The following is a 25,002-nucleotide window of genomic DNA, read 5'->3' as shown; positions in this document are numbered from 1 at the left end:
TTCGGAATAATTATCCCCTCAAGGAAGATGGTAATCGACCTCATCACGTCCATCCCCACATCACTCTCACACATGAGGCACACCAAAATATCATTTATCCATGGAGATATTCAGGGCTCAAGCTTGGGTAGACTCAGGTCAAGCTTTGTGTAAATGTACCAGGCTAGAATTGGGCTGGACTATTGTAGCCCGTTATGGCCCAGTCTGGATTCGGGCGTAGGTTCAAAATTGCAGGTCAGGCTTGGATAGAGCTAGGCCCGGCCCATTGACAGCCCTAGTTGCAAAAGGCCAGGCCAGAATAGTTCTCCCCCTTCCTCCATGATTTGAATTTAGGACAAGACAAATGCTTTCTTTCAATGAAAGTAATACAAAACATAAACTAGTATCAGAAACATGAAGAATCCAAAATGATCATTACAACATAAAGCAACAAAATACAAAGGTAATTAAAAACACCAAATCCTAGTTTACTTATAATCTACTACTATTCCTCTTCGTCTGTCACGAACTTGCCTGTTCCCGGATTAATGGCCGCAAAGAAGAAGAAGAGAACATTGAACAGCACAAGCGGCTCAATGTCGTTGATGGGTATGCCTGTTTCGATGTTTAGCTGTGCTAATGCTCCCTTTCCTGTGATAATCTCCCCAATTAGAGAGAAGGCGATCCCAAGCTGAGCCAATCTTCCCACGAAGAGTTCGTTCGACTTTGTAAATCCGAAGAGTGGACCTTTAAATTACACATAAAAATAAAATGTTAATCTTATATTACTAGTTAAATTATAAAATTCACTACAAATGAGCCGATGAGAACTAGGAAGCGGTTTAAATGCGTGCTGATCAGTCCTTGCTTATGTGGGTCCAATACTTAGGTGGACCAAAATCATCACATCCTTCAGTTGCCTTTTTTTTTTTCATTGTTGTCAAAAGCATGAAACTTCTTTTATAATTTCTCAATGTTTGAATAACTTCGTTTGGCTCATGGACTTGAGTCCAAAGAACTCATTGATCACACGATCTACAATCTGTTTGGGTAGATAAGAACACTTTTCTCTATGTAAATCACTTAGGAATTTCTAAAAGATGCACAAAATTAACCCACAAAACCTCAACAAACATAACAAGCATAAAATGGAAAGAAAATTATAAGATAAAGAAAGAAAGATACGCATGTCGATTTTATGTGTTATGCCTTCTCGATCTGAGAAGGAAAAACCAAGGGCTATCCAATATATATATATATATATATATAGACACACACCACACAAGAAGATGGTATTCCTTCTTGGATGGTATGAGCCTTTTCAAGAGGAAGAACAAATCTCTCTATGGTTTCTTGGTATATAGCTCTCTACCACTCTTTCTTTCTTCTTATGTAAGAAAGATGAATATGAGTTTTTTTTTTTTTTTCCTTACACATAGGTTAAAAACATAAATCATATAACTTAAGTACTTTACCCATCTAATAGATAGTGAGTGGCCACCGTTACTTTTGTGTAGCCATGGTTTTTATATGCCATATAAACCATTCATCATCTAATGTACCTCATCAGGATGAAGGAATTTCATACAAACCACACTTTTTTTAAAACTAAGGTGGACCATACCAAGTAAATCCTATGGGGTGGCTCACCTGAGTGCTGAATCAACCTGACTTTTGGTATCAACACAAAACATGGGATGGTTTAACTGATGGACGGGTTTGATCTCCTTCATGTAAAGTTGTTTTTCATATGTTAGAGAAAGTTATATAAACACTCCCCCATACAAATGATAAAGATAGAATAGCATCAGACAATAGGATCAGTGGGCCATTTTTTACATTTTGGTTTGTCTTAAGAATCCATTTACAATAACGTTGTATGAAAATTGTTGAGGTGCTTAAAAAAATTATTGAACTTGTGACATACCTCCTTCTTTGAGGCCCAATGCAGATCTCAAGCCTTTCCCAGGAGGAATCACTGCTCTGTCAAGCCCTGTGGGAGGATCATCGACAAAGCGACCGCGATCGCCCAAAGCACCAATCGCTCCGAGCAGTGTGAAGAGGATGAAGAAGAGAAGAAGAGGCTCTGCTTCGTAGATCGGAATTCCAGTTTCCAAATTCAACTGAGACAGAATTCCTTTGCCCGTGACCGCTTCTCCCAACAAAGATGCCTATGAACATTCATATCCAACGGTTAACATTGAATGTTCTATTTTAAAATTTCTTCCCGTGGAGACCACCCCATTCATAGCAAAAGAACTGATCAAAACCAATTGAGATGTGCTCTACTGGGCTGGGCCTGTGCCTGGGCCTTTCTCAAGCCCAAACCACTTTAGTTCATGAGCCCATGTTGGAAGACTTTCTTTACTGTTGAGCCCATATGTAAGCCCATTTATACTGTCCTGGGCTGAACCCAGACCAGGCCCAGGACCAGATATCTTGCAAGATAGATGAATGAAGCTAACCTGGCTTAGGCCCATTCATTAAATGATACCCTTTACACAAACTGTGGACCACATTGATGCCTCTACCTAGAGGTGGGCATCGAGTCAAGTCGAACCAGATTGGGTCCAACTCGACTCGATCTGATTTTTCAAGAACCTGACCCAAACTTGATCTGATCTAAATCCTTGCTGGCCTGACTCGAACCGAGTCCGACTCGGTCTGGGAAACCGAATCGAGTCGGATCGAGTTGAATCTAGGGAGAGAGAGGGAGAGAGAAAGGATGAGAGAAAGAAGGAGATGTGGGAAACCGGGAGAGAAAGAAGGAGAGAAAGGAGGAGAGAAGGAAGGAGTGGAGGGAAATCGGGAGAGAAAGAAGGAGAGAAAGGAGGAGAGAAGGAAGGAGTGGAGGGAAATCGGGAGAGAAAGGAAGGATGGGTGGGTGCGGCACCTCCTTCGGGTAGAGAAAGAGGGGCTAGGGTTCATTCAGATTTTGAATCGGATTGGTCAGGATTGACCACAATCCGATGTACAATCAGATCTGAGTGGTCCTACTTGATCCACACCGATCCAGGCCTTCGGTTCGGTTCGGATCGGGTTGGATCCACCGAATCGGGTCGAATACGCCAGATCAGGTTAGATTCTGCCCAGCTCTACCTCTGCCCCCCAAAATAGACGTCGTAGATCGTATTCAATCAAGACCACACAAGTTCGCCTGACTATACGTGTGGATTATAACACAAAAATACACTAATCAGATGATCCTAACCATTCAATCAGTGGATATTTTCCTCCTAAAAACATCCATTTTTTATGGCAACTGATCGAACGGCTAGTATCATACAATAATTAAGTTTAATCATAGAGGAAGAAAATGAATGGACATTAACTCACAGCGAATCCAATCATAGCAACCCGGCCCACAAAGAGCTCATTCTGCTTAGTAAATCCAATACCCCCAGATGTGCCAAAAATACCATCCTCAACCTTTGGCTTTGCCTCCACCTAAGAAAAACAAAAATAAATAAAAATTAAACATTATAAAAACACAACCCAACAAGGTCCATATGAAAGGTGGGCCCACTGGCCCATCGATCAAACCACAATGGTCCGTCGGTCCAATTCTAGCTTAGCACTAATCAAATGAACCAACTACTTAGTAATGCAATCACATCTATATGAAAGTGGAAGTGACCAAATGGTTAGCCCACCCGGCCACTACGGTTGCAGCCGAAATTAGGCCCATTGGCCCGACGGCTTGAACCAAGTGACCCCAAGTACTTAGAAAACAAAACAACAAAAACCCAATTGAGATAATGATCTAAATCACCTTCTTGGGAGGTGGGGCTTTTGTCTTGGGCTTGAAGATTGCTAGTGTAGGTGCATAAGCCCCAGTAGAAGGTGGGCCTTGATGGGTTGATGATGGAGAGATTATGAGATGAGAGAATGAGGTTGGGCGAAGTCGGCGAATTTGAAATTCAAGCAACGGCTCTTTCCTTGAGTCTAACAAATGGCCTGTGAGACTAGACATTAGCATGGATTGAGCCATTGTCACTTGGGTTAGTCTCTTTTAGACTATTTTTTTCTTTTGATGGGAAGGAGAGAGTTGAGAAGGGTAAGGTTTTGAGGGGATTTTTATTTTTTATGATATAATACGATGAGGATAGGGTGTATGGTTGTGATGGGTAGTCAAGCGTCCACGTTTCCACATTCTCTTTCTTTAGAGATAATGTTGTGAACTTGTGCTCGAGAGCTCTGCAGAGCCCCACAAACGTGCACAAATACAGTACATCTCAACTAACACGGTTCAAATTGTGACAGCGTGGCACATGTTGTTGTTGTGTTTGTGTTGTACAAAAATCAGGCCGGTCGTCTTAACCGGTGGCCGTAATTAAGGAAAGTTATGGACGGATGAGAAAGCTTTGGGGAAGTTCTTGTAAGCTGATTTCATCTTTTTCTAAACATTGTGGCCCACCTGAAAGAATTATCTATCTGGTTTCGTAATAGCGTATTTAAATGGTGGATCTCGCATGATGGACGGATTGGATCTTCTGCCCGTGGGTCAGTATTACACATGGGTTGGGGTGTGTATGAAGTGCCTTGTATACGGTGTGTGGGCTTAGGAAACCTCTGACGTGGATTGCTTGTGCCCCTCGCCGCATGAAGTTCCTGTGCTCCGAAGCTCTGTGGAGCCTACAGAGATGTGCGTGAGAAATCCACTCTGTTCATCAGTTTTTAAATCTCCTAATAGGTCAACGATAAAAACATCAGGAACATCCAAAACTCATCTGAGCCACACGATAGGAAAAATCGTGGAGTGAACTTTTACCATTGGAAACTTTGTGGGGACCACAGAAGTTTTTTATCAAGATGATATTTGTTCCTACAGTGTATCTAAGTGTTAATAAATTTATGAACGGTTTGGATGGTATATAAGCATCATATCCGATCCTGGATGGTTTCAACGCTTTCTCATTATTTCCTGTTGCGTGGCCCACACATGTTTTGGATTTGCCTGATTTCTGGAATCCTGTCATATTTTGATGTTGATATATGTAGTTTGCATCCATTCCGTCCATATGTTTTGATAGATCATTTTAGGGAATTTTTCCAAAATGAAGCAGATCAAATTCTTAGTTGGAACACACCATAGGAAACATTGGTGATTAGCCATTAAAAACTTCTTGTGGCCTACAAAAGCTTTGGATAAAGCTGATATTTCTGTGGTCCCTTCATCCATATCTTTGTGACCTTATCAACTAGTTGGATGGTAAATAAACATTCCGGTGACCTCCAATAATTTTTTAATGGTGGGTACTCAATCACCATTGTTTCCTGAGGTGTGGTCCACTTTATATTTGGATCTGCTTCATTTTTATCATGATTTCATAAAATGAGTTTTCAAAACGGATGGACAGCATGGATGTAAGTCATATACATCACTGTGGGCCCACAGTCAGGGATCCACTGACCTTGATAGATCCGGGGATCCACCGAAGCCATGCCCGTTTTGTACCGTTAAAAAATGGGAAGCATGGCGTGGAGACGTTTCAACCATACATATGCTTGTGATCGTTGCTCAGGATTTCACTCTCAAACGCGCTGAGCCAAAAGCAGACGGAGCATAACCAACCGTCTGAATTTATCCTTGAAATTTCGACCACTCAATATTTCCCTTTAAGAGGGATTTTTTTTTTCAAATTTCCACCGTACATAATTATCACTATCGTTTGGAGCAGGAGGAACCGAGAAATGCACCTAAGAACTGTATTCAGTCAAACGTAGATTGCGGGGGTGTCACCTTGATGTGGCCGGTGTATGATCTACGCCGTCAATCCATTTTACCAGCTTATTTTAGAGAATATGCCAAAAAATGAGACAGATCCAATGCTCTAGTGTACCACACCATAAGAAACACAGAATAATCACATCCACTGTTCAAAGCTTAAACCTTTTACAAATTTCACACTAATGAGTAGCTTTCCTCCAACCTACTCATGTGGCCACACAGACATAAATAAAGAGAAAACACGAATATTAACATGATCCAAAACTTCCATGGCCCATAAAAAATGGGTCCTTGCTCTTGCTCGGGTGGTAGACTCCCAGGAGTTTCAACTCCCGGTCAAGGGTTCGAATACCCATAGGTGGTGAAACTCCGCTAGCGTGAGTGTGTGGGGGTGTGTGTGCGTGTGTTAAATAAAAATGGCCCATAAAAAATTCAACCATAGTCGTTTAACAGCCCCTATCTGGTGGTGTGGTCCACTTGTGCTTTAAATTTGCCTTAACTTTGAGCCATGCCCTAAAATGGTTTGGTAAAAGGGATGAATGTTTTGGGTCAAACACATACAAGCTATAATTCCTACTGAAATAAATATGGCCTATTTGCCAATATTTACAATGGTAAATTAAAAAACAAACACCCCATCAAAACTTGTTTGGATTAGTGGAAAGTGGGAAAAGGAAACATTGTTCCCCAGAAAACCTCATTTTCATGAAATTATGAGAAATGAAACTTGGTTTTCTATATTTATTTTTAAATAATAATTTTCTAAAAACTTTGGGGCATGTTTTTCATTTTATTGTTTGATCATGTTGCTATTCATTCAATCAAACTGAGCCATGCATGTGAATAATGGCCTGGATTGGGTTTTTGTGTGAGAGTAAGATGTGCAAGCATGCTAGACTCTACTTGACTCGAAGGTTTTGATTGAGTAGTTGGTTTTCCTCCATGTTGAAATGAACATATTAGAGATTGGGATCAAAGATCTATGATTCTCTAACTACTAATATTTGCATTTTTGTTTAGGCAATTTATGAAACGGTAGGAGTTAGCCTTTCCAAATGAGTTCTTTTTTACCTCGTGACAATAGACGTGACTCTATGGACTGAACAACTTTTTCTTTCAATGTGATTCGCTAATGAAGTTCAAGAGTAAGGATCTTCCGCTGTGTGGATTTTCTAAGAAACAAAGCCATAGGCATGTAAGTTCAGAGCTAGATGGACTACTTCAAGAGCACTGAAGTTTTTACACAATCTAACGGTCCCTTGCCATTGATGATAATCTGGCACAGACTACAGTTATGGCTACGGTTATAATCCGTAGCTATTGGTCATATCACCTTCGATACATATCGAATACTCTTCGATATGTATCAAAAATTGTAGGATTTTTGAGGAAAACTAGCTGGACAATTCTGGACCTTTTTCGATTAATTGAAAGACCTTCGATACATATCAAAAGACCTTCGATACATATAAAAGGACATATCGAAACGGCAGGGGCTACAGTTATCATTACGGTTATAATCCGTAACTATAGAAAACACCGTACTCATAAGTTCCTAGCCTATTTATTTATTATTATTTTATTTTTTACTGTTGTAATTCCTACCGCTTTTTGTGGGTCCTATTATGAGGTATGTATTATATTCAAACTATCCATATATTCGACGAACTCGTATTAAGGCTTGAGACGAAAAATAAGACAAATCTAGCTATCAAGTGGACCACACTGTAAAAGGTGGTGGAGGATTGTACGTCTACCATGAAACCCTTTTAGGGGTCACAGAAGTTTTAGATTATTATGAAATTTGTTTTACCTCTTCATCCAGGTCTTTGTGACCTTATGACTAGATTGGATGGAGAATAAATGTTATGGTAGGCCCTACAAAAGTTTTAATGGTGAAAATCAATTTTCCCGTTGCTCTTTGTGGTGTGGTCCGGTTGATCTTTGGATATGATTTTTTTTTTTGATAATGCTCACAAATGATCTCGAAATATGGATGAGCGTTATGGATATAATAAACACGTAACTGTGGGGCCCATGTAACTTTGATTTCTTTTGAACCGTTCGTACAACTCGGAGTTCGAGGAGGGGTCAGTGCTTGTCTTCGTGCACTACCGATCCGCTTGAAGGAAAAAAGCAGGGGCATTTTCGACCTTTGGCAAGTCATCCGTACAGCTGGGGCTTATTTTTGCATAGTAAAATAAGGTGGGCTTGGTCTCGTAAATGGGCTATATATGGGTCGTACAGTCTCTTTATAGAAATGGGGACTAAATTAATACTCCGGTGGAATCTACGTTAATACACATGCGCTCACAAATACTATGTAAGTAATATATTATCCCAATTTAAACCGTTCAAATCATTGAAGGAATGTAGATATTTGGAAATTCTTAAATCAGGTTGATTTAATTATTGTAATCACTGATTAGTAGATGTCCGTTGGTTGGTTTCATATGCTTGACGATTTCTCATCTGAATCGTCCAATAGTTGTCCACTAATCAGTCAGTTAAGAATATCATTTAAATGTAACTATTGGTGTGTGGCCGATGAAAAATGGGCCCATATTTCAATGGTTTAGTTTCAGTGACACGTATTCCACGTGTACGGTTTCTCAATGCATGCGTGTGTACAATCACACTACTGAATCTTCCAAGGTCTTCCCTGGTGTTGGGAGGCGGCACAATGACATGTTTGTTTCTGAGTGCTAGATTCTACGTCAGTTTTGGACGGACGCGGCTTTAGTGGATTCCAGATCCACCGAGTTCGGTGGATCGGTAACTGTGGGGCTACCCTGATGTATGTAGTTTACATCCACGCCGCCCATCAGATTTTATAGTTCATTTTAGGCAATTACTCCAAAAATGAAGCAGATCCAAATCTCTGATGGACCACACCACGGGAAAAAGTGGTGACTGACCATTAAAAACTTATTGTGGCACAAAAAAGCTTTGGATAAAGTTGATATTTATCTGGTCCCTTCATCCATGTCTTTGTGACCTTTTCAACTAGTTAGATGGCAAATAAAAATTCCGGTGGCCTCCAATAAGTTTTTGATGGTGTTTACTCATTCACCACTGTTTCCTGAGGTGTGGTCTACTTTATATTTGGATCTGCTTCATTTTTATGATGATTACCTAAAATGAGTTTTCAAAACGGATGGAAAGAATGGATGTAAGTCATATACATCACCGTGGGCCCACAGTCAGGGATCCACTGACCTTGATAGATCCGGGGATCCACCGAAGCCATGCCCGTTTTGTACCGTTTAAAAACGGGAAGCATGGCGTGGAAACTTTTCAACCATACATATGCTTGGGATCCTTGCTCAGGAGTTCAGACTCTCAGACGCGCTGAGCCAAAAGCAGACGGAGCATAACCAACCGGCTGAATTTATCCTTGAAATTTGGACCACTCAATATTTTCCTCTAAGAGGGTTTTTTCTTTTATAATTTCCACCGTACATAATTATCACTATCGTTTGGAGCAGGAGGAACCGATGAATGCACCTAAAAACTGTATTCAGTCAAATGTAGATTGCGTGGCGGTCACCGTGATGTGGCCGGTGTATGATCTACGCCGTCAATCCATTTTACCAGCTTATTTTAGAGAATGTGCCAAAAAATGAGACAGATCCAATGCTCTGTTGTACCACACCATAAGAAATACAGAATAATCACATCCACTGTTGAAAGCTTAAACCTTTTACAAATTTCACGCTAATGAGTATCTTTCCTCCTACCTATTCACGTGGCTACACAGACATAAACAAAGAGAAAACAGGAACATTAACATGATCCAAAACTTCCATGGCCCGTAAAAAATTCAACCATAGTCGTTTAACAGCCCCTATTTGGTAGTGTGGTCCACTTGTGCTTTAAATTTGCCTTAACTTTGAGCCATGCCCTAAAATGGTTCGGTAAAAGGGATTAATGTTTTGGGTCAAACACATACAACACTGTGGACTCCACACATTTTAATCTTTCTTTTTCAATATTAGCCTCAAAGCCATTAAAACAACTCTTCTTTCTTTTTTTTCTTTTTCTTTTTTATTTGTTTCGGGCTGGGGGGGGGGGGGGGGGGTTAGCTTGTTAGTACACACCCATGTCAGTACACACACTCCATGTTAGCCACCCCCCACTAGGGATTGATACCAAGCCCTCAAGTGTTGAAACGAGGTATCTCCACTCAGTCTGCCAATTGAGCTATGGATCTGGGTGTCCATTAAAAAAAAAAAGGCGGTTGGCTATAATTCCTGCTGAAATTGATATGACCTATTTGCGAATATTTACAATGATAAATTAAAAAACAAACACCCCATCAAAACTTGTTTGGATTAGTGGAAAGTGGGAAAGGAAACATTGTTCCTCGGAAACCTTATTTTCATAAAATTATGAGAAAGGAAACTTTGTTTTCTATATTTGTTTTTAAATAATATTTTTCTAAAAACTTTGGGGCATGTTTTTCATTTTATTGTTTGATAATGTTGCCATTAATTCAATCAAATTGAGCCATGCGAGTGAACAATGGCTTGGATTGGGTTTTTGTGTGAGAGTAAGATGTGCAAGCATGCTAGACTCTACTCAACTCAGAGGTTTTGATTGAGTAGCTGGTTTTCCTCTGTGTTGAAATGAATTTACTAGAGATTGGGATCAAAGATCCATGATTCTCTCAACTACTAATATTTGCACTTTTGTTCGAGTGATTTGTGAAAAGAGTAGGAGTTTGCCTTTCCGAATGAGTTCTTTTTTGCCTCGTGACAATAGACGTGATTCTATGGACTGAACAACTTTTTCTTTCAATGTGATTTGCTAATGAAGTTCAAAAGTAAAATAATTTGAAATTCAAGATATTCCGCTGTATGGATTTTCTAAGTTCAGAGCTAGATGGACTACTTCAAGAGCATTGAAGTTTTTGCACAATCTAACAGTCCCTTGCCGTTGATGATAACAATTGATTGGCATGAATATTTGAGTTGACTAAAATGTATCTTGTTGATATTCCAAGTCACGTTCCTATAAAGAAAACTCATGATGTTGGCGACTCTCCCGAAAGACATAATTTCATCCCCTTACTCATAAAGTATTATTATATTAATGATTTTTACAATAATGTCACTCATAATTGACTTGAGGGACGACGATCTATTCATTGCCCAATTAGGGCTAAGCTTCATAGTAAGACGGTCGTGATGCACAGGATGGTCGTATGTTTGTCGCTTGATCGGAATCGGGCATTGTAGCAAGACGATCAATGGAGGGTAGATATTCAACAATATGCTTGTTGCTTAATCTAAATTGAGCTTTTTGTGGCGAGATGGTTGCTAAGATAATAACCTGTTCGTAGTCTTGGTCAGAACCAAGCACGTGACGAGATGGTCGTGATTCAACTATCCATTTATCATCTGGTGTGGACCAAACTTCATGTGAGATGGCCAACGAAACCACCTAGTACATAGCAGGAAAGCCCCGTAGCCTTCTATTCAAGACTGAACGATCTTCTTTGCAATCCATCAAGATGTCATGGATGAAGGGTAGATGGATAAACTAAAGACTACTAACTATGAGGCCCATGCTATGAGCAATAATAAGTCTGAAATTAAAATAAATAAAGATAAATATAAATGTCCAGGGTGTATGGGAAAATAAACTTATGCTTAATTGTAATAGCATGAGGCTTAAAGCTCATCGTCTATAGTTACTTCTATAGGCTTTTAGGAGGCGCTGACCTTGCATAGTCTTTAACATCGTAAAGGATCTAAGTGTTCGATTGTGCAAATCTCATCGATTCTTCCATATAAGCGTAGCCTATTATATGCGACCATGTGTATAAGAGAAAGACTCTCGCATATGTTGACTGAAATCATCATGTCTCTGTACCTCACATTTGTAAATTACTAGTCCATTTGTTACTTGGCTTTGGCATCCGTAAAGAGTTATTTTTGGAATGGCTTTAGCATTGAATGCTAGATAAAAATCTCATTTGATGGGATTCTGGCATTTAATGCTAAGAAAGAGTCTTGCTTTAATGAGACTCTTGCTTTTGTAAAAAGTACTTCTGATAGAAATCTAAGATTCAATGCTCTATCACATGTGTATGTCTTTAACTCATCGTCTTAAAGTTAATCTACACCACACATGGCACGGCTTTCGCGTGGCGTCTCCTAAGCATGTTTGATCTGGCTAAGCCAAATCCTGTGTAAGCAAATAATAGAGGGTGTGAGTAGGGTTTCGCCCATCATTTAGTGTATGATGTCGACACGTGGCAGCATCTCATTGGCTTACGTAAGTGTGCCAAAAATGGGTATAAAAATATCAATTTTAAAAAATCTCGGTAGGCACTGGCACATACAAGATTAACCTATAACACATATGGAATGTTTGAAGATAAACACTGTCACTTATGAGTGCTTAAACTCAATGGTGTTACACATGACACATGAGGAGTGCTTGAAGTTATATGATGACGAATGTGACATAAGCAACACATTAACATATTTTTTCCTATTTATACCTTGGTTTTATAAACATGATAATGCTTAATCGATTTAATTATGCATGTTTTCATGTGTGAGGTGATTTCGATAGCTTAATGTGAAATTGATGCTAAAAGGAAGATTTATGCTCAAAAGATTACTAAATGAAGATTTGGGAATCTATAAGTCATTAATGAAGAATTCACATGCCAAAGATATAAGAAAACTAAGTGAGAAATGAAGAGAATCAAAGATTTGAAGTGAAGAAAAGAAATCTTGAAATTATCCTGAAAACAAACATATTTCTGAACTTGTCCTGAAAAAAGCATATTCTGAAACTCTGAATTTATTTTCAAAAACTGCGCAGAGTACATAAATTTGATGCAGTTTAAACTCCGAGTCTATTTTGAAAAACTGCGCAGAGTGCGTAAATTTAAGGCGATTTCTAAATTTTTACAACTCGGTGTAAAATTTAGAGTTCCATAACTATAAATAGGACTCTCTAAGATGCTCAAAAGCATATTCTAAGGTTTGAAAAGGTCTCAAGGAACATACACAAGGGTGGAGCACCCGTTAAAGAGTTTTTCTTCTTCCCTAATTTATTTTTCATGTTTTGTTTAAGAGATTTGATTTTTAGCTAAACCTCTTAGCTAGGGCTAAGAGGTGAAGCTTATAGCATGTTTGGATGTTTATTTTGCTTTAATGCTTGTTCTTATTGAACTTCATTGATTTCTAGTTTGATACTAAGGGAATATTTTCAGTTTTCTATGATTTATTATGACTCAAATTACAATAGATGCTGTAATAGCTTTGGATATCTTCTTTTCCTGTTTTGAGATAGTGAGATTAATAAATCTAATTGTTTACCATCGTCTTATGGGCATGGTAGGGTGATTGAATCATTTTCAATCATCACAATTCTCCTCTATTGAGAATTATGTCAATGAAAAGTTTAAATTTGATTTAAATTGCTTTATCTTCCAATTGAATAGAATAGGAGTTCAATTCCAATTGTGTTCCTTGAATCAAGTAAGATAGCATTTTAATAGCTACAAGTGGATCCTTAGCACCCTAGTTCACACCTTTAGATTAATAAGTTTTAATCAACATTATTTACCATTACTCTAAATTATTCATATTTCAATTTAGATTTTTTTCTAGTTGTAGTTCTAGTTATTTTCAGAATATGTACAAGTTTAGTCCTTATAGATTCGACCTCAATCTTACCGAGTTATTACTACATCATAACCCTACACTTGGGGTTGTGAATAGTGTACGCTGTAAAAATATGTTCGGGGTGCAATTTATCAGTTTTGCAGGCCGAAGCCTACATTTCTCCGATTTTGGAGAAGAGACTTATTATATCTTGGAGGCAGATTTGTTGTAACCCTCTTACAAACTGGTTTAATCACCAGTAGTATGCAAATATCACCTTAAAGATGGCTACACCGTAACGTGCCTTAATCTTATCTTTACGTGATTTTTTTCTATCTTTTCACCTCAACCCTTACAATTTTAAGGCAATTGTAAGCCATCAACCCATCGCATGGTGACGGACATCTGGCATGCTTTTTACCTAACCAAGATTTAACTCCCTTCCCACAAATGCTAAAATGATAAAACAAGGAGAAGTGTCATACCTTCAATCCATCATAATCTTATAATTTTCTTCTATAAATTCGACCCCATTGTAGCCATTTGAAAAGGGGAAGAGGATAAGGAGAAGAGAGGTAGGGAGGCCCGATGAGAGGAAGACGTTGGGTTAGGTTTTCTTCTCTTAAGACTTTGGAGATCATTGACTAGTGCAGAGGTCCTACCCAATTTAGGTGGTTAACTCCAGGAAAAACCACCTATAAAAAGGCCAATTGAATCAGAAGTAGGGTCAGAATCAATGACGTTTGTTCTTTTCTTTTAAGTAAAAAAGGGTGTCCAATTTTTCATTTTCTTTCTTACATATCAGTCAAACTCAATTTGCATTCTAACTCAACACATTTCCTACTTGCTTTCAGCATTATTTACATTTTACAATCTTCTTCTTACACTACCTTATTTTATTGCATATGCCTACCTCATGTCTTAAACTCACAAAGCAAGAGTAGTTTCACATTTGATTTTATTCATTAAGCCTTTATTATTATTATTATTATTATTTCGCTTATTATACGTCCGCCTAGGATTGCATGATCCTATGACGTTAGGATAGGATCATTTTTATTTTACATGTCCAATCCCCTCCAGGGACTATCCGAAGCATGAGTACTAGTCACGATACCACAACATAATTAAACTCCCCTAAAAAGTTGTGAACCTGTGGAGAAGTGACTACATAATGCAAGCAAAAGAAGGCGCCTAATTCCTCTCATCGAGACTTGTATTAGATCTTATAGTCATAGACCAACCGCCAGAGTCGTTTGAGTTGGAAATTTTTCACAATTCACCAACCCATAAGTAATTCGATACCTTTTAGCTAACCGTGGATGCAATAAGCTTAATTGGCTAGTGGCATCTCTAAATTTCAAAACGTATTCCTTACCTACCTTATTTTAAAGAATTACACAACCAAGAAAACAAGAAGGTAGCCACATTGAACTATTAACATCCCTCAATTTCAAAAAGTGGGGAGCACGTGACCATCCATCTCCGATCGACCAAGAGAGGCGTGTTTGAGCCCACCAGGGCGTTCTTAATCATCAACCTCTTCATAAGGTCATCCAGGCATGTACTAGGGTAAAACACAAATATCAGCTTGATCCAAAACTTCTTTGGGCCTAAGATGTTTTCAACCGTAGCAATTAAATTCTCACTGTTTCCTATGGTGTGGTCCACTTCGAGCTTTGGATATGCATCAATTTTAGGATGATGCCCTATAATAAACTAGAAAAATAGATAGACAATATGGATAAGTGATGTAGAGTAGGTCGCGAATAGTTTCATGGCCAAGATGGATTAGAAAAGGCCTGATCGGAAGCGAAGGTAATCTGGACCATCAGAACTTAAAACAGATGTATCTCGCAAACTGGAATGAGCTATCGGACACACCATATATGATTTTGATGTTGGACAAGCTACTTTAGCCACTCAACTCGGCGCCCAAGCCAAATTTGTGAAATGCCATCAGATGACGGTCGATTTCATGTTTTAATTTCATTTTTTACTATTTATATTAAGTTTTAGTTTGAGTATAACTCTTCATCCGTTGTGCTTTAGGTGTTGTACCCAACATGAAAAGTGCTTAAAATAATTAGAAGAACAACATTATGATATTTGGCTTACTATGTCTCCACATTATATAGCTGATTTACATTACTTCCTCAGTATATAATATTTGCTTATTATGTTTTTGCATCGCATAGCCTGGATAAGACTAATGATATTTATGGTCTTGTCGGCATGTTTCCGCATTACTCTAATATTGCATTCTGAGCACGCTTATATTGCGCACACACTTGCACCACCCTCTAAGCTTTCTATAAGCTTATGCACGATAGATGCATATAGGTGGCGTTAGGTTGTAGCAGCGTTGAGCCTGGAGCGTGTAGTTGTCTTCTGGAGCTTTGATTTTCGATATATGTATTTCTCTTTCTGCACTATATTCTAATATTTATATTGGTGGATATGTAATGATGACTTTTCCTTTGTGACTTGGGTAAACTTGTGGTTATGCTTATTACCAGTTAAAGATACGTTAGAAAATCCTCCTTGTAGGATTCCAGGATCGGAATCTGACGTATGGGCGTTAGGAGCCGAGAATGGGGTACTACAGAGGCTGTCGACACCAGATTCGGCGATCGAAAATTTTGTGAGCCCGGTTTCCGAGTTTAGGGCGTGACAAGCGTGGTGAAGCCAAATAAGACACTTACTATTTTTGGCCAAAAACCATACACACTAGTAAGAATCACGACCATCTAACGAATTCTAGGAGTTTTTAGTTGTAGTTTAATTCTGAAACTTCTTCCAAGGCTTAGTATCCCTATTTAAAGGGGTGTAATCTCATTTTTCATTATCAATAAAATTATTTCAAATTTTTTAGAATTATTTCTATTTTCTTCTCCTCGTACATGGATTAGAGGTTTCTCTGTGATTCCAGAGAAGCTCCATGGATTTGGAACAGTTATCCCCTGAGGAAGATGGTGCTTGACCTCAAGTCCTTTGCGTCAATAAGACACATGACATGAGCACCACAGAGTTCACTCAATACGCTTGCCAGCGGGCAATCCACGTTCATCAGTAGATGCCGCAGAGTTCCTTGTCCCTGCGAAAATGCCCATGCTTTGGTCATGTAAATAAATAGCTGAATTTTCATTTAAGGAGTGGGAAAGCCACGCACGTTTGACGGAACTGAACATATGGGCCCATGGTGTACGTGCCATTGTTGTGAAATCTAGCCACTTATCACTGCTTCGGTCACTCGTTTATCTTGGTTGTTGACTGCTGGTTAGTCTTTGTAGCCTTCTATTTTCTTCTCACATGTGGTTGGCCTGCCGATGCCGGAGCAATGTACAAGCACGATGAGTTCCACCTCAAGAATCGACACAAGCTCCAACTGAAATGTGTGGCCCATTTTCGAATCCTTCTATGCGACGAGTCTTTTTTTTTTTTTTTTTTTTTTTTGTGTTTGTGTGGTCTGCCTTCTTGTATCAGTAGATAGATAAGGAAGCTTATTCTTGTGGTAGACATGCAGCGAACCCTGAATTGACATAATGGTTCTAAATGTGGGCCCTACCTGGACGAGTCATCGCCAAAAAGAGCCCATTTGACAGTTGGAATAATTTCGATGGGCCTTGTGCTTTGCCCTACTTATTCCAACCAGTGATCTATGATAAACTGATGTGATTTGATTAGATAGTAAGCTAGTGTTAAAGATGGATCTCGTTGAGTATATACACGACCTCACATATTTCGAACAAACAAGCTCTACATTTTCATGTATGACATAAACTAAACGTACAATCAAATCCTACCACATTGCCATTAGTCTCTATAAGGTACTGGTGCCACATAGTGTGATTTGATTAGCCAGCAAGCTACTGTTAGAGATGAGTTCCATTCCAGCAAATGCTTCTGTGCTTTGTGTGGGTCCCATGTTTAACACAAGTCTACTATCTAATCAAATCCCGCCCACATTACCATGTTCAATCCAATTCTGAAGTATTTAAGGGCCCATTTGGATGGGTGGATTGGAAGGGATTGGATGGTATTGGAAGGGATTGGAAGTTAAATCCCGGGATTGGCCGGGCGTGCCAAATAGACTGGGTGATCTAATCCTGGGATATAGCAATCCCATGGATCTTAAGACAATCCACCGACAACACCAACATTACCTTTAAATCCCATCCAATCCACCCTAATCGGTTCAAATTTGCCTGGGACGTGTTTGGTTCGAGGGATTGGAATGGATGGGAAGGTTTAATCCCGGGATTGGCTGGGCTTGCCAAACAGACTCCATATAGCAATCCCGGGATATAGCAATCCCATGGATCTAAAGACAATCCACTGACAACACCATCATTGCCTTCAAATCCATGCCATCCACCCTGATACCATTCAATCCCTTTCAATCCACCCGTCCAAACAAGCCCGAAGCTATGGGACATGAGGTAGGCTTAATCTTGCATGGCTCCCTGCTCGTCTATCCCTCTACTGCGTCTCCTCAGTGCAGACGGTGGGAACCAAAGATCAGGCCGATCCAAAACTTAGGTAGGCCACAACACAGGAATGGCCAGTAACTTAGATGAAATAAGCACAACACGTTTGGCCCCGGAACACTGGAAAAAGGTTTTATTTGTTCAATTCGCTTCCAACTGTTACTTGTGGTGTGGTCCACTTGAGTTTTGGTTAGGGCTGATTTTTGGCACATGGCCTAACAAGGACGATAAGATGCACACTTGAGGTGGCCCCACAGCCGTACCACCACATGTTTAGTACCAGTGCCATTGATCAGTGCATCTCTTGGCATACCAGGAGGCTTTGTAAATAGACTCACGCGGCTTTCCTGGTGTGTGGGGCCCTGTCCATCCACTGGCCAAGAACAAATGATAATGGTTCACACCTGTGATCCAAACTTTCCATCAAGTGGGCTATACCCTTCAGATCTTTTGGTAAAAAAAAATGGCTCTAAACTGCTTAGGCCTGTTTGGCACGTCAATTTCATGGGATTAGATGGGATAGAATGAGTGCGGATCCTTTGTTTCCTGGAAACAGCGATACGCTGACTCCAGCGTATTTATTGGTCCACCTCATTCTACTGCCACATCTGCAGTTGTTTACATATGTTTAAAAAAATTATTTCAGAAAAAATTTCTAACGTAGACAGCAGCTTCTAATGACACTTTCTATTTGGTTTTTTTTTTTTTTTTTTCAAATCTTCAATTTTCTTTTGAATTTTCTTGATTTGATTTTCAAATTTTTTCTGATTTCAATAATGGCTTCGATTAAAGCTTGTTTTTTCACAAAACTGTCATTTTGCTGCAATTATAAAAGGGGATTCATGGCCCCTCCTTCCTCTCTCTCTCTGTCTCTCTCTCATGCTCTCTTGAGTGCATGCACGCTAAATCATCTCGGAGTTTCGACATGCTGCCCTCGATAGCCAATTTTTGGGTATTGAAGCCTCTTTCATCCCTTCCTCCCTCGACGATTCACGACATTTTACAGGTATTTTTTTAAAAATATTTTTTTTTTATAGATTATTTCAATAGACGACATAGATATGTAAGGGTGTACATCGAGTCGAACCGAGTCAAGCTGGCCTCGGCTCGACTCGGCTCAGCCACTAGCTGACCTCAACTTGAACTCGGCTCAGTCCAAGTTCGAGCCAAGTTCGCCATTAAAGCATTTCCACAAACACCTAGAGCACACCTTCAAAATCCCTCTGTATATGAAACAGAAGCAATGGTTTCACAGGCATTTTCTCAAACACCTTCTAAACAACATAAATAAATAAATAAATAATTTTTAAAAAACAAGAAAGAAAGGATATTTGTTTCATGAATATACCTTCCTTGTCACCGGCCACACTTTGTTGAGTCATTTTATCCAATACTTGGTGAGCAACATCAATGGCAAAGTAACCGAATCACCGAACTGCTTCGATCGGAGTTCAATTCGAGCTAGATTTGATCTAAGTTGAGTCAAGCTACAGCCTACTCGAACTCATTTTCGAGCTCAAAAAATCAGCTCGACTCAACTTCGAACTCAGCTTTGAACCAAGTGAAATCGAGCTTTTTCGAGTCGAGTCGAGCAATTTAACCGAGCTAGCTCGGTTCGTGTATGCAATGCATACATCAAAGTGGGCTCCACGAACAGGTCTTACTCACATTCCAGAATCTGGGGTCCCAATAAATCCTATCCATGTCACCAACATACCAGTTGCAAATTTGAATGATGTATGCAGATCCTCTGTTTCCGTCTCTAATAATGTCAGTTTACCAGTGTTGCTTGGGATCTTTCCAGTCAAATGGTTGGCATTACTAGAGTCAAAAATAGAGGATCCGCATGCATCATTCAAATTTGCAACTAGTGTATTGGTGACATGGATAAAGATTTATTGGGACCCAGATCCTGGGATGTGAGTGGGACCTGTCCGTGGAGCCTACTTTGATGTATGAATTACATATCTATACCGACTATTGAAATAATTTATAAAAAACATATTAAAAAAATACCTGTAAAATGCGTTGAATCGTCGAGGGAGGAAGGGATGAAAGAGGCTTTAATGCCCGAAGATCGGCTATCGGCGGGCAGTGTGTTGAAACTCCGAGATGATTCAGCGTGCAGGCACGAGAGAGAGCATGAGAGAGAGAGAGAGAGAGAGAGAGAGAGAGAGAGAGAGAGAGAGAGAGAGAGGCCATGAATGGAGGCGGATTTGAATTCCGACGATGCATGTCAAAAAAACGTCTTCTAAACGAAGCTCTAACCGAAGCCATTATTGAAATCGGAAAGAATTTGAAAATCAAATTAAGAAGATTCAAGAGAAGAATGAATATTTGAAAAAAATAAAAACCCAAATAGAAAGTGTCGTTAGAAGCTGCAGTCTCCGTTAGAATTTTTTTTCTGAAATAATTTTTTTAATATATTTAAACAACTGCTAACGTGGCAGTAGAATGAGGTGGACCAATAAATACACTAGAGTCAGAGTCTCGCTATTTCCAGTAAACAAAGGATCCGCACTCAGATATAATTATATAAAAGTCATCATTGCTACATATCAGGGGATTTGTTGTAAATATGATTGTGCATAAGCTATGTTTGGATGTTACCAGTGGATTCAGAGTTTCATGGGACTTGTGTATGATCATGCTTGGATGGTGAGTGGGATTCATTTGGAAAACATAGCAGAACATATGGGAGTGTGTTGAAAGGAAAACAAAAAAAATGAAATGGAGTTGAGATTAACCATCTGAAGACGTTTGGATACATTAGGTGGGAAACAGTGTTGGGATAGTTAGCCGTTGGACCGTAAAATGGCCTAGTTTTTTAATGTAAGATGTGAGACCGATACATTTCTAGTATGGTTAGATCAAAAGGTGGAACGTAATTGGTCATAACTTTTGATTCAAGTATCATTACGGGACATACAACCTATTCACGTTTATTGTAACGGGCCATCCGATGTGAATCGACTTACAAAAGTGAGCCGCGTCTGTCCGTTTCACCATAAAACATGTGCTTTCAGCTCAAAAATGAAAATTTAGAATTTTTTTTAAAATATTTTTAATAATTTTGATTTTATTTATTTATTTAATATATATAAATATAAAGTTTTAATCATGATAGGACTCTTTTAGCAGAAGTTTATTTAGATTTTATATATATATATATATAAAAATTAAGCTTTATAAGAGTTTTATTACAATTATGATTTTTATTAGAATTATGATTTTACTATTTTTTAGTAATTAAGAATTTTGGATTTTTTTTTCTTATAGAAAAACTTTGCTTTGATATCAAACTGACACAGTAAAAAACATGTAAAGGTTGAGCACCATCTTTCTGAAGGATAAGTACTCCGTATGCACATAGTTTCTCTAGACTTTTCATAGAGATGCTTCAAATCCATGAAAAAAATAGAAATTAATCATAGAAAATTCGAGATAACTTTATTGATTGTTTAATGTCTATGTCCGTTACATCATTAATTTTATTTCAAAAAAAAAAACCAAAATTCATAATTACAAAAATTAACAAAATCCTAACTCTAATAAAAATCATAACCCTTATAAAAATTCTAATTCTAATAAAACTCTTCTAAAAATAAAAATTCTAAATAAACTTTTGCTAGAAGAGTCCTATCATACTTAAAAGTTAATTTCTAAAAAAAAAGAAAATCTCTCTCTCTCTCTCTCTCTCCCTCTCTCTCTCTATATATATATATACATAATTTAGAATTACTAAAATAGTAAAAAAATAAAATCTAAATTTTGTTTTTGAGCTGGAAGTGTGCATTTTCTAGCCAAATGAACAAATGGTTCGTTCACCATGGATGGCCCATTACAATAGATTGGTAAGTTGTGCGCCCTGTTATAATACCTGAATCAAAAGTGATGATGAATTTTCTAAGCTATTAAGGCTTAAACAGCATGGCACGCATAATTGAAAGCTTGGATCTCACATACGTGTGCCATATTGGCACGTCTGATTGCGATTGGACGGACAAGGTTCCACAGTCGGGATCTAGCATTGGGTACCATCTGTGGCCCACCCCCTGGGCCCACACACTGAGCCGGCTTATGATCGGATCGGTCTATGTTCTGAACTCGCTACACTGGCCACTGTTTAAAAACCACGAAAAACAGAAAAAAGAATAAGAAAAAGAAAAAAGAGATGACTCTGACCATTTTCAAGGGCTGTCATTCAGCTCCGAATCAAAGGTTAGAATCATCACTGAAACGTGACTATGGGACAATGCCTCATTGTGGTAGTACCCAGAACAGGGAGGGTTCAAATAGTTGGGAGCATCTCCTCACGTGGCCCCAGTGGGTGGCGACAGACGAGGCGTGGATTGTCCACCACACCCTGTGGGAGGAAGTTGGGTGGGGCCCACCCTGATGTTTGTGAGAAATCCATCCCGTTCATCCGTTTCGCTAGCTCTTGTTCGGACATGAGACCAAAAATAGGCAGATATAAAACTAAAATAGGCATCGCAATAGTGGGTCGAGAAATATTCACCGTTGAAACCTCCATAGGTCCACTCTGATGTTTATGTGCCATCCAAATTTCTACCGTTGAAACCTACCTAAGGTCTATTGTAAGGTCATTCCTAACGGATGAACCGAAAACACAAAATTATTGGCCTAATCCAAAACTTCCGTGGCTCACTAATATTTCAACGGTGGACATTCAATCTTCGCTATTTCCTCTTGTGTGGCCCAGTAGACTTTTGCATCTGTATCATTCTTTTTGGGATATATTCTAATATGATGCCAAAACAGATGGACGGAGTGAATTTCTCACAAACATCACAGTGGTCACCACCTAACTTCTGACGGCAGGCAATCCCCTTCAGCAACTGCGGCATAACAGACCCGGGAACTCTTTGTTAGGTAGGCGCTGGTAAACCGGCAAGCAAAGCTGTAATTTTTTCACCGCCGCATGAAAACCTGGAACGTTTGTTACTTTCATTTGCAAGCCCTTTTTATTTTTTTTTCGGTTAGCCTGTTAGTACACCCACTGTCAGTTCAGGCTTCACCAGTAGCCACCCGTACTAGGGATCCATACCAAGACGCCAGTGTTGAAATGAGGTATCTCTCACTCAGGCTACCACTACTTTCATTTGCAAACTTACCAATGACTCATCCCTCGTCGGGAAACGGATTGGCTACTCCCCCTGCCGCCGTACCGGTGGCTGATGGTTGGTGCTCTGTGGGCTCCACCATGATGTATGTGTTTCATCCATGCCGTTCATCCAATTTTACAGATCATTTCATGCCTGATACCAAAATAATGAGAAGGATATTAATCTCATGTGGACCACACCACAGAAAAACAATAGTGATTGGATATCCACCATTAAAATCCTCCTAAGGTCCAATGTACTGTTTATTTGACATCTAATCTGTTGATTAGGTCATACAGACCTAGGTGATGGGGAAAAACAATGATCATGATTTAAAACTTTTATGGCCCCAAAAACATTATAGTGGTCTACTATCATTCAACATTGTTTCTTGTAATGTGGTTCACTTGAGATTGGGATGTATCTCATTTTTTTGTCTCAGACCCTAAAATGATCTAGAAAATTAGATGGACGGCAAGTATGAAACACATACATCACGGTGGGGCCCATAGGGCACAGACCACCAGCCATGGGATAAGAGATTGCTTCGTTAGGTCTTTTTGGTCCAGAGCAAGCCGGTAATTGACCTACGTCACCTTGCTTGTGGACCAGCAGCAGAGCTAACCGTCTGCTATGTTGGTTTGGTGGTTTCTACCAAGACAATTTCTTTATGCCCATCAAAGGACCTTGAGATGCTAATCCACAAAAAACAAAAAGCGATACGCCCATCAAAGGACCTCGAGATGCTAATCCACAAAAAACGATATGAGAAATGCAAAAGAACTCATATACAGAACAAGGGCCACCAGTGGAAACACATTGGTTTCTGACTCGTGCAAAGGAACTATTTCTTGGCAACTTTGACAACTCACAACGATGTTTGTTTATCCCACATATTACTGGGAAGATTAGGATCTTTACAAAAGGCTTTATAAAGCTTTTGTCTCAATTCATATTTAGGCCGGTGGCAAGTGACTAGCTAATCCGTTTCCTCTTTCATATGTTTAAATTGTGAACTAGATGAGAACCAATCAAGTGGGCCCCACTTTGTATAGTACATGTCTAAATTCACAGGGATTGGACAATCAGAACCCTTCAATTAGAAGGTCTTTTTTTTTTTTTTTTTCCATTAAAAGACTTCTTGCTTTTATAACCATCCATTTTATTTCCCGGAAAAATCCACTAATGGAATTCTTAGAATTCTCTGATGTATATGAATTTTGGGTAATGTTCCATCCAACAGTAGAGCTAAACCAATAAATGGTTTCTATTTTGTACAAACCCAGCTACATGTACAAAATGCAATACCTTGTTTTTTGGGAACATACTCCTATTTGAGGGAGAATAACTTTAATCATCATCTTTTAATACTTATCCTAATTAATTGGGTTGCTTTAATTCAACTCAGCCATTCTACTAATTGGGTCACTTTAATTCAAATCGGTCATTCTTCTCTATCAAGAGTCAAACTTTAGCTAGAACACCGGTCATCAATTTTTTCTTGCTGCATCCAACCACTCTTATACGCCTTTTCCTTTCTCTTTTCAAGCTTACTGGAAGCCTGTAAGTGGATTTAAATATGAAATGAAATTAGAGATAAATGAATTGAGAGTAAATGACTTACATAATTGCATTTGAATGTAAGTAAACCAAATGCATTTGAAATTTAAATATTCTTATTAATTGGGAGTAAATTAAAGAATTGAGAGTAAATGACTTACATAATTGTGTATGAACGTGAGTAAATGTAATGCATTTGAAATTCAAATATTATATTTTAATGTGAGTAAATGAAAGGAATCGGAATGCATTGAAAATTTTCAATATATTTACACAATGTATATATTTGATATTCCAAATTAACTTTAATATCTTAAATCAGCGTAGATATGCAATATTTAATTGAAATATTGTAATAAGCTTATTGAAATATATACTTATAAATACAAAAAAGAGAGAAAATTTTAACCCTCAAGTCGGCCATAATCATAACGATTACAAACAAGCAACTCGCTAATAGTTTTAAGCCATCCAATTAAATGGTCAAC

At 38.8% G+C, this 25,002-nt stretch overlaps 1 protein-coding gene across 1 annotated transcript; it reads right to left on the bottom strand.

The window, feature by feature from the left end:
• Positions 1 to 357: 357 nt before the first annotated feature.
• On the bottom strand, positions 358 to 4,062 carry LOC131235025 (photosystem II 22 kDa protein, chloroplastic). Its single transcript, XM_058232103.1, has 4 exons — positions 3,752 to 4,062; positions 3,316 to 3,426; positions 1,907 to 2,150; positions 358 to 726 (listed from the first exon to the last, which is right to left on the bottom strand). Exons 1-4 carry the CDS (start codon positions 3,968 to 3,970, stop codon positions 485 to 487), a joined length of 816 nt encoding a protein of 271 aa, XP_058088086.1. The 5' UTR covers positions 3,971 to 4,062; the 3' UTR covers positions 358 to 484.
• Between the last annotated feature and the right edge of the window lie 20,940 nt (positions 4,063 to 25,002).

The sequence above is a fragment of the Magnolia sinica genome, chromosome 19 (assembly GCF_029962835.1).
Source record: "Magnolia sinica isolate HGM2019 chromosome 19, MsV1, whole genome shotgun sequence".
In the NCBI taxonomy this organism is placed as follows: Eukaryota; Viridiplantae; Streptophyta; class Magnoliopsida; order Magnoliales; family Magnoliaceae; genus Magnolia; species Magnolia sinica.
Note: the sequence above shows the minus strand (reverse complement) of the source record. Positions and strands in the feature narration are given on the sequence as shown.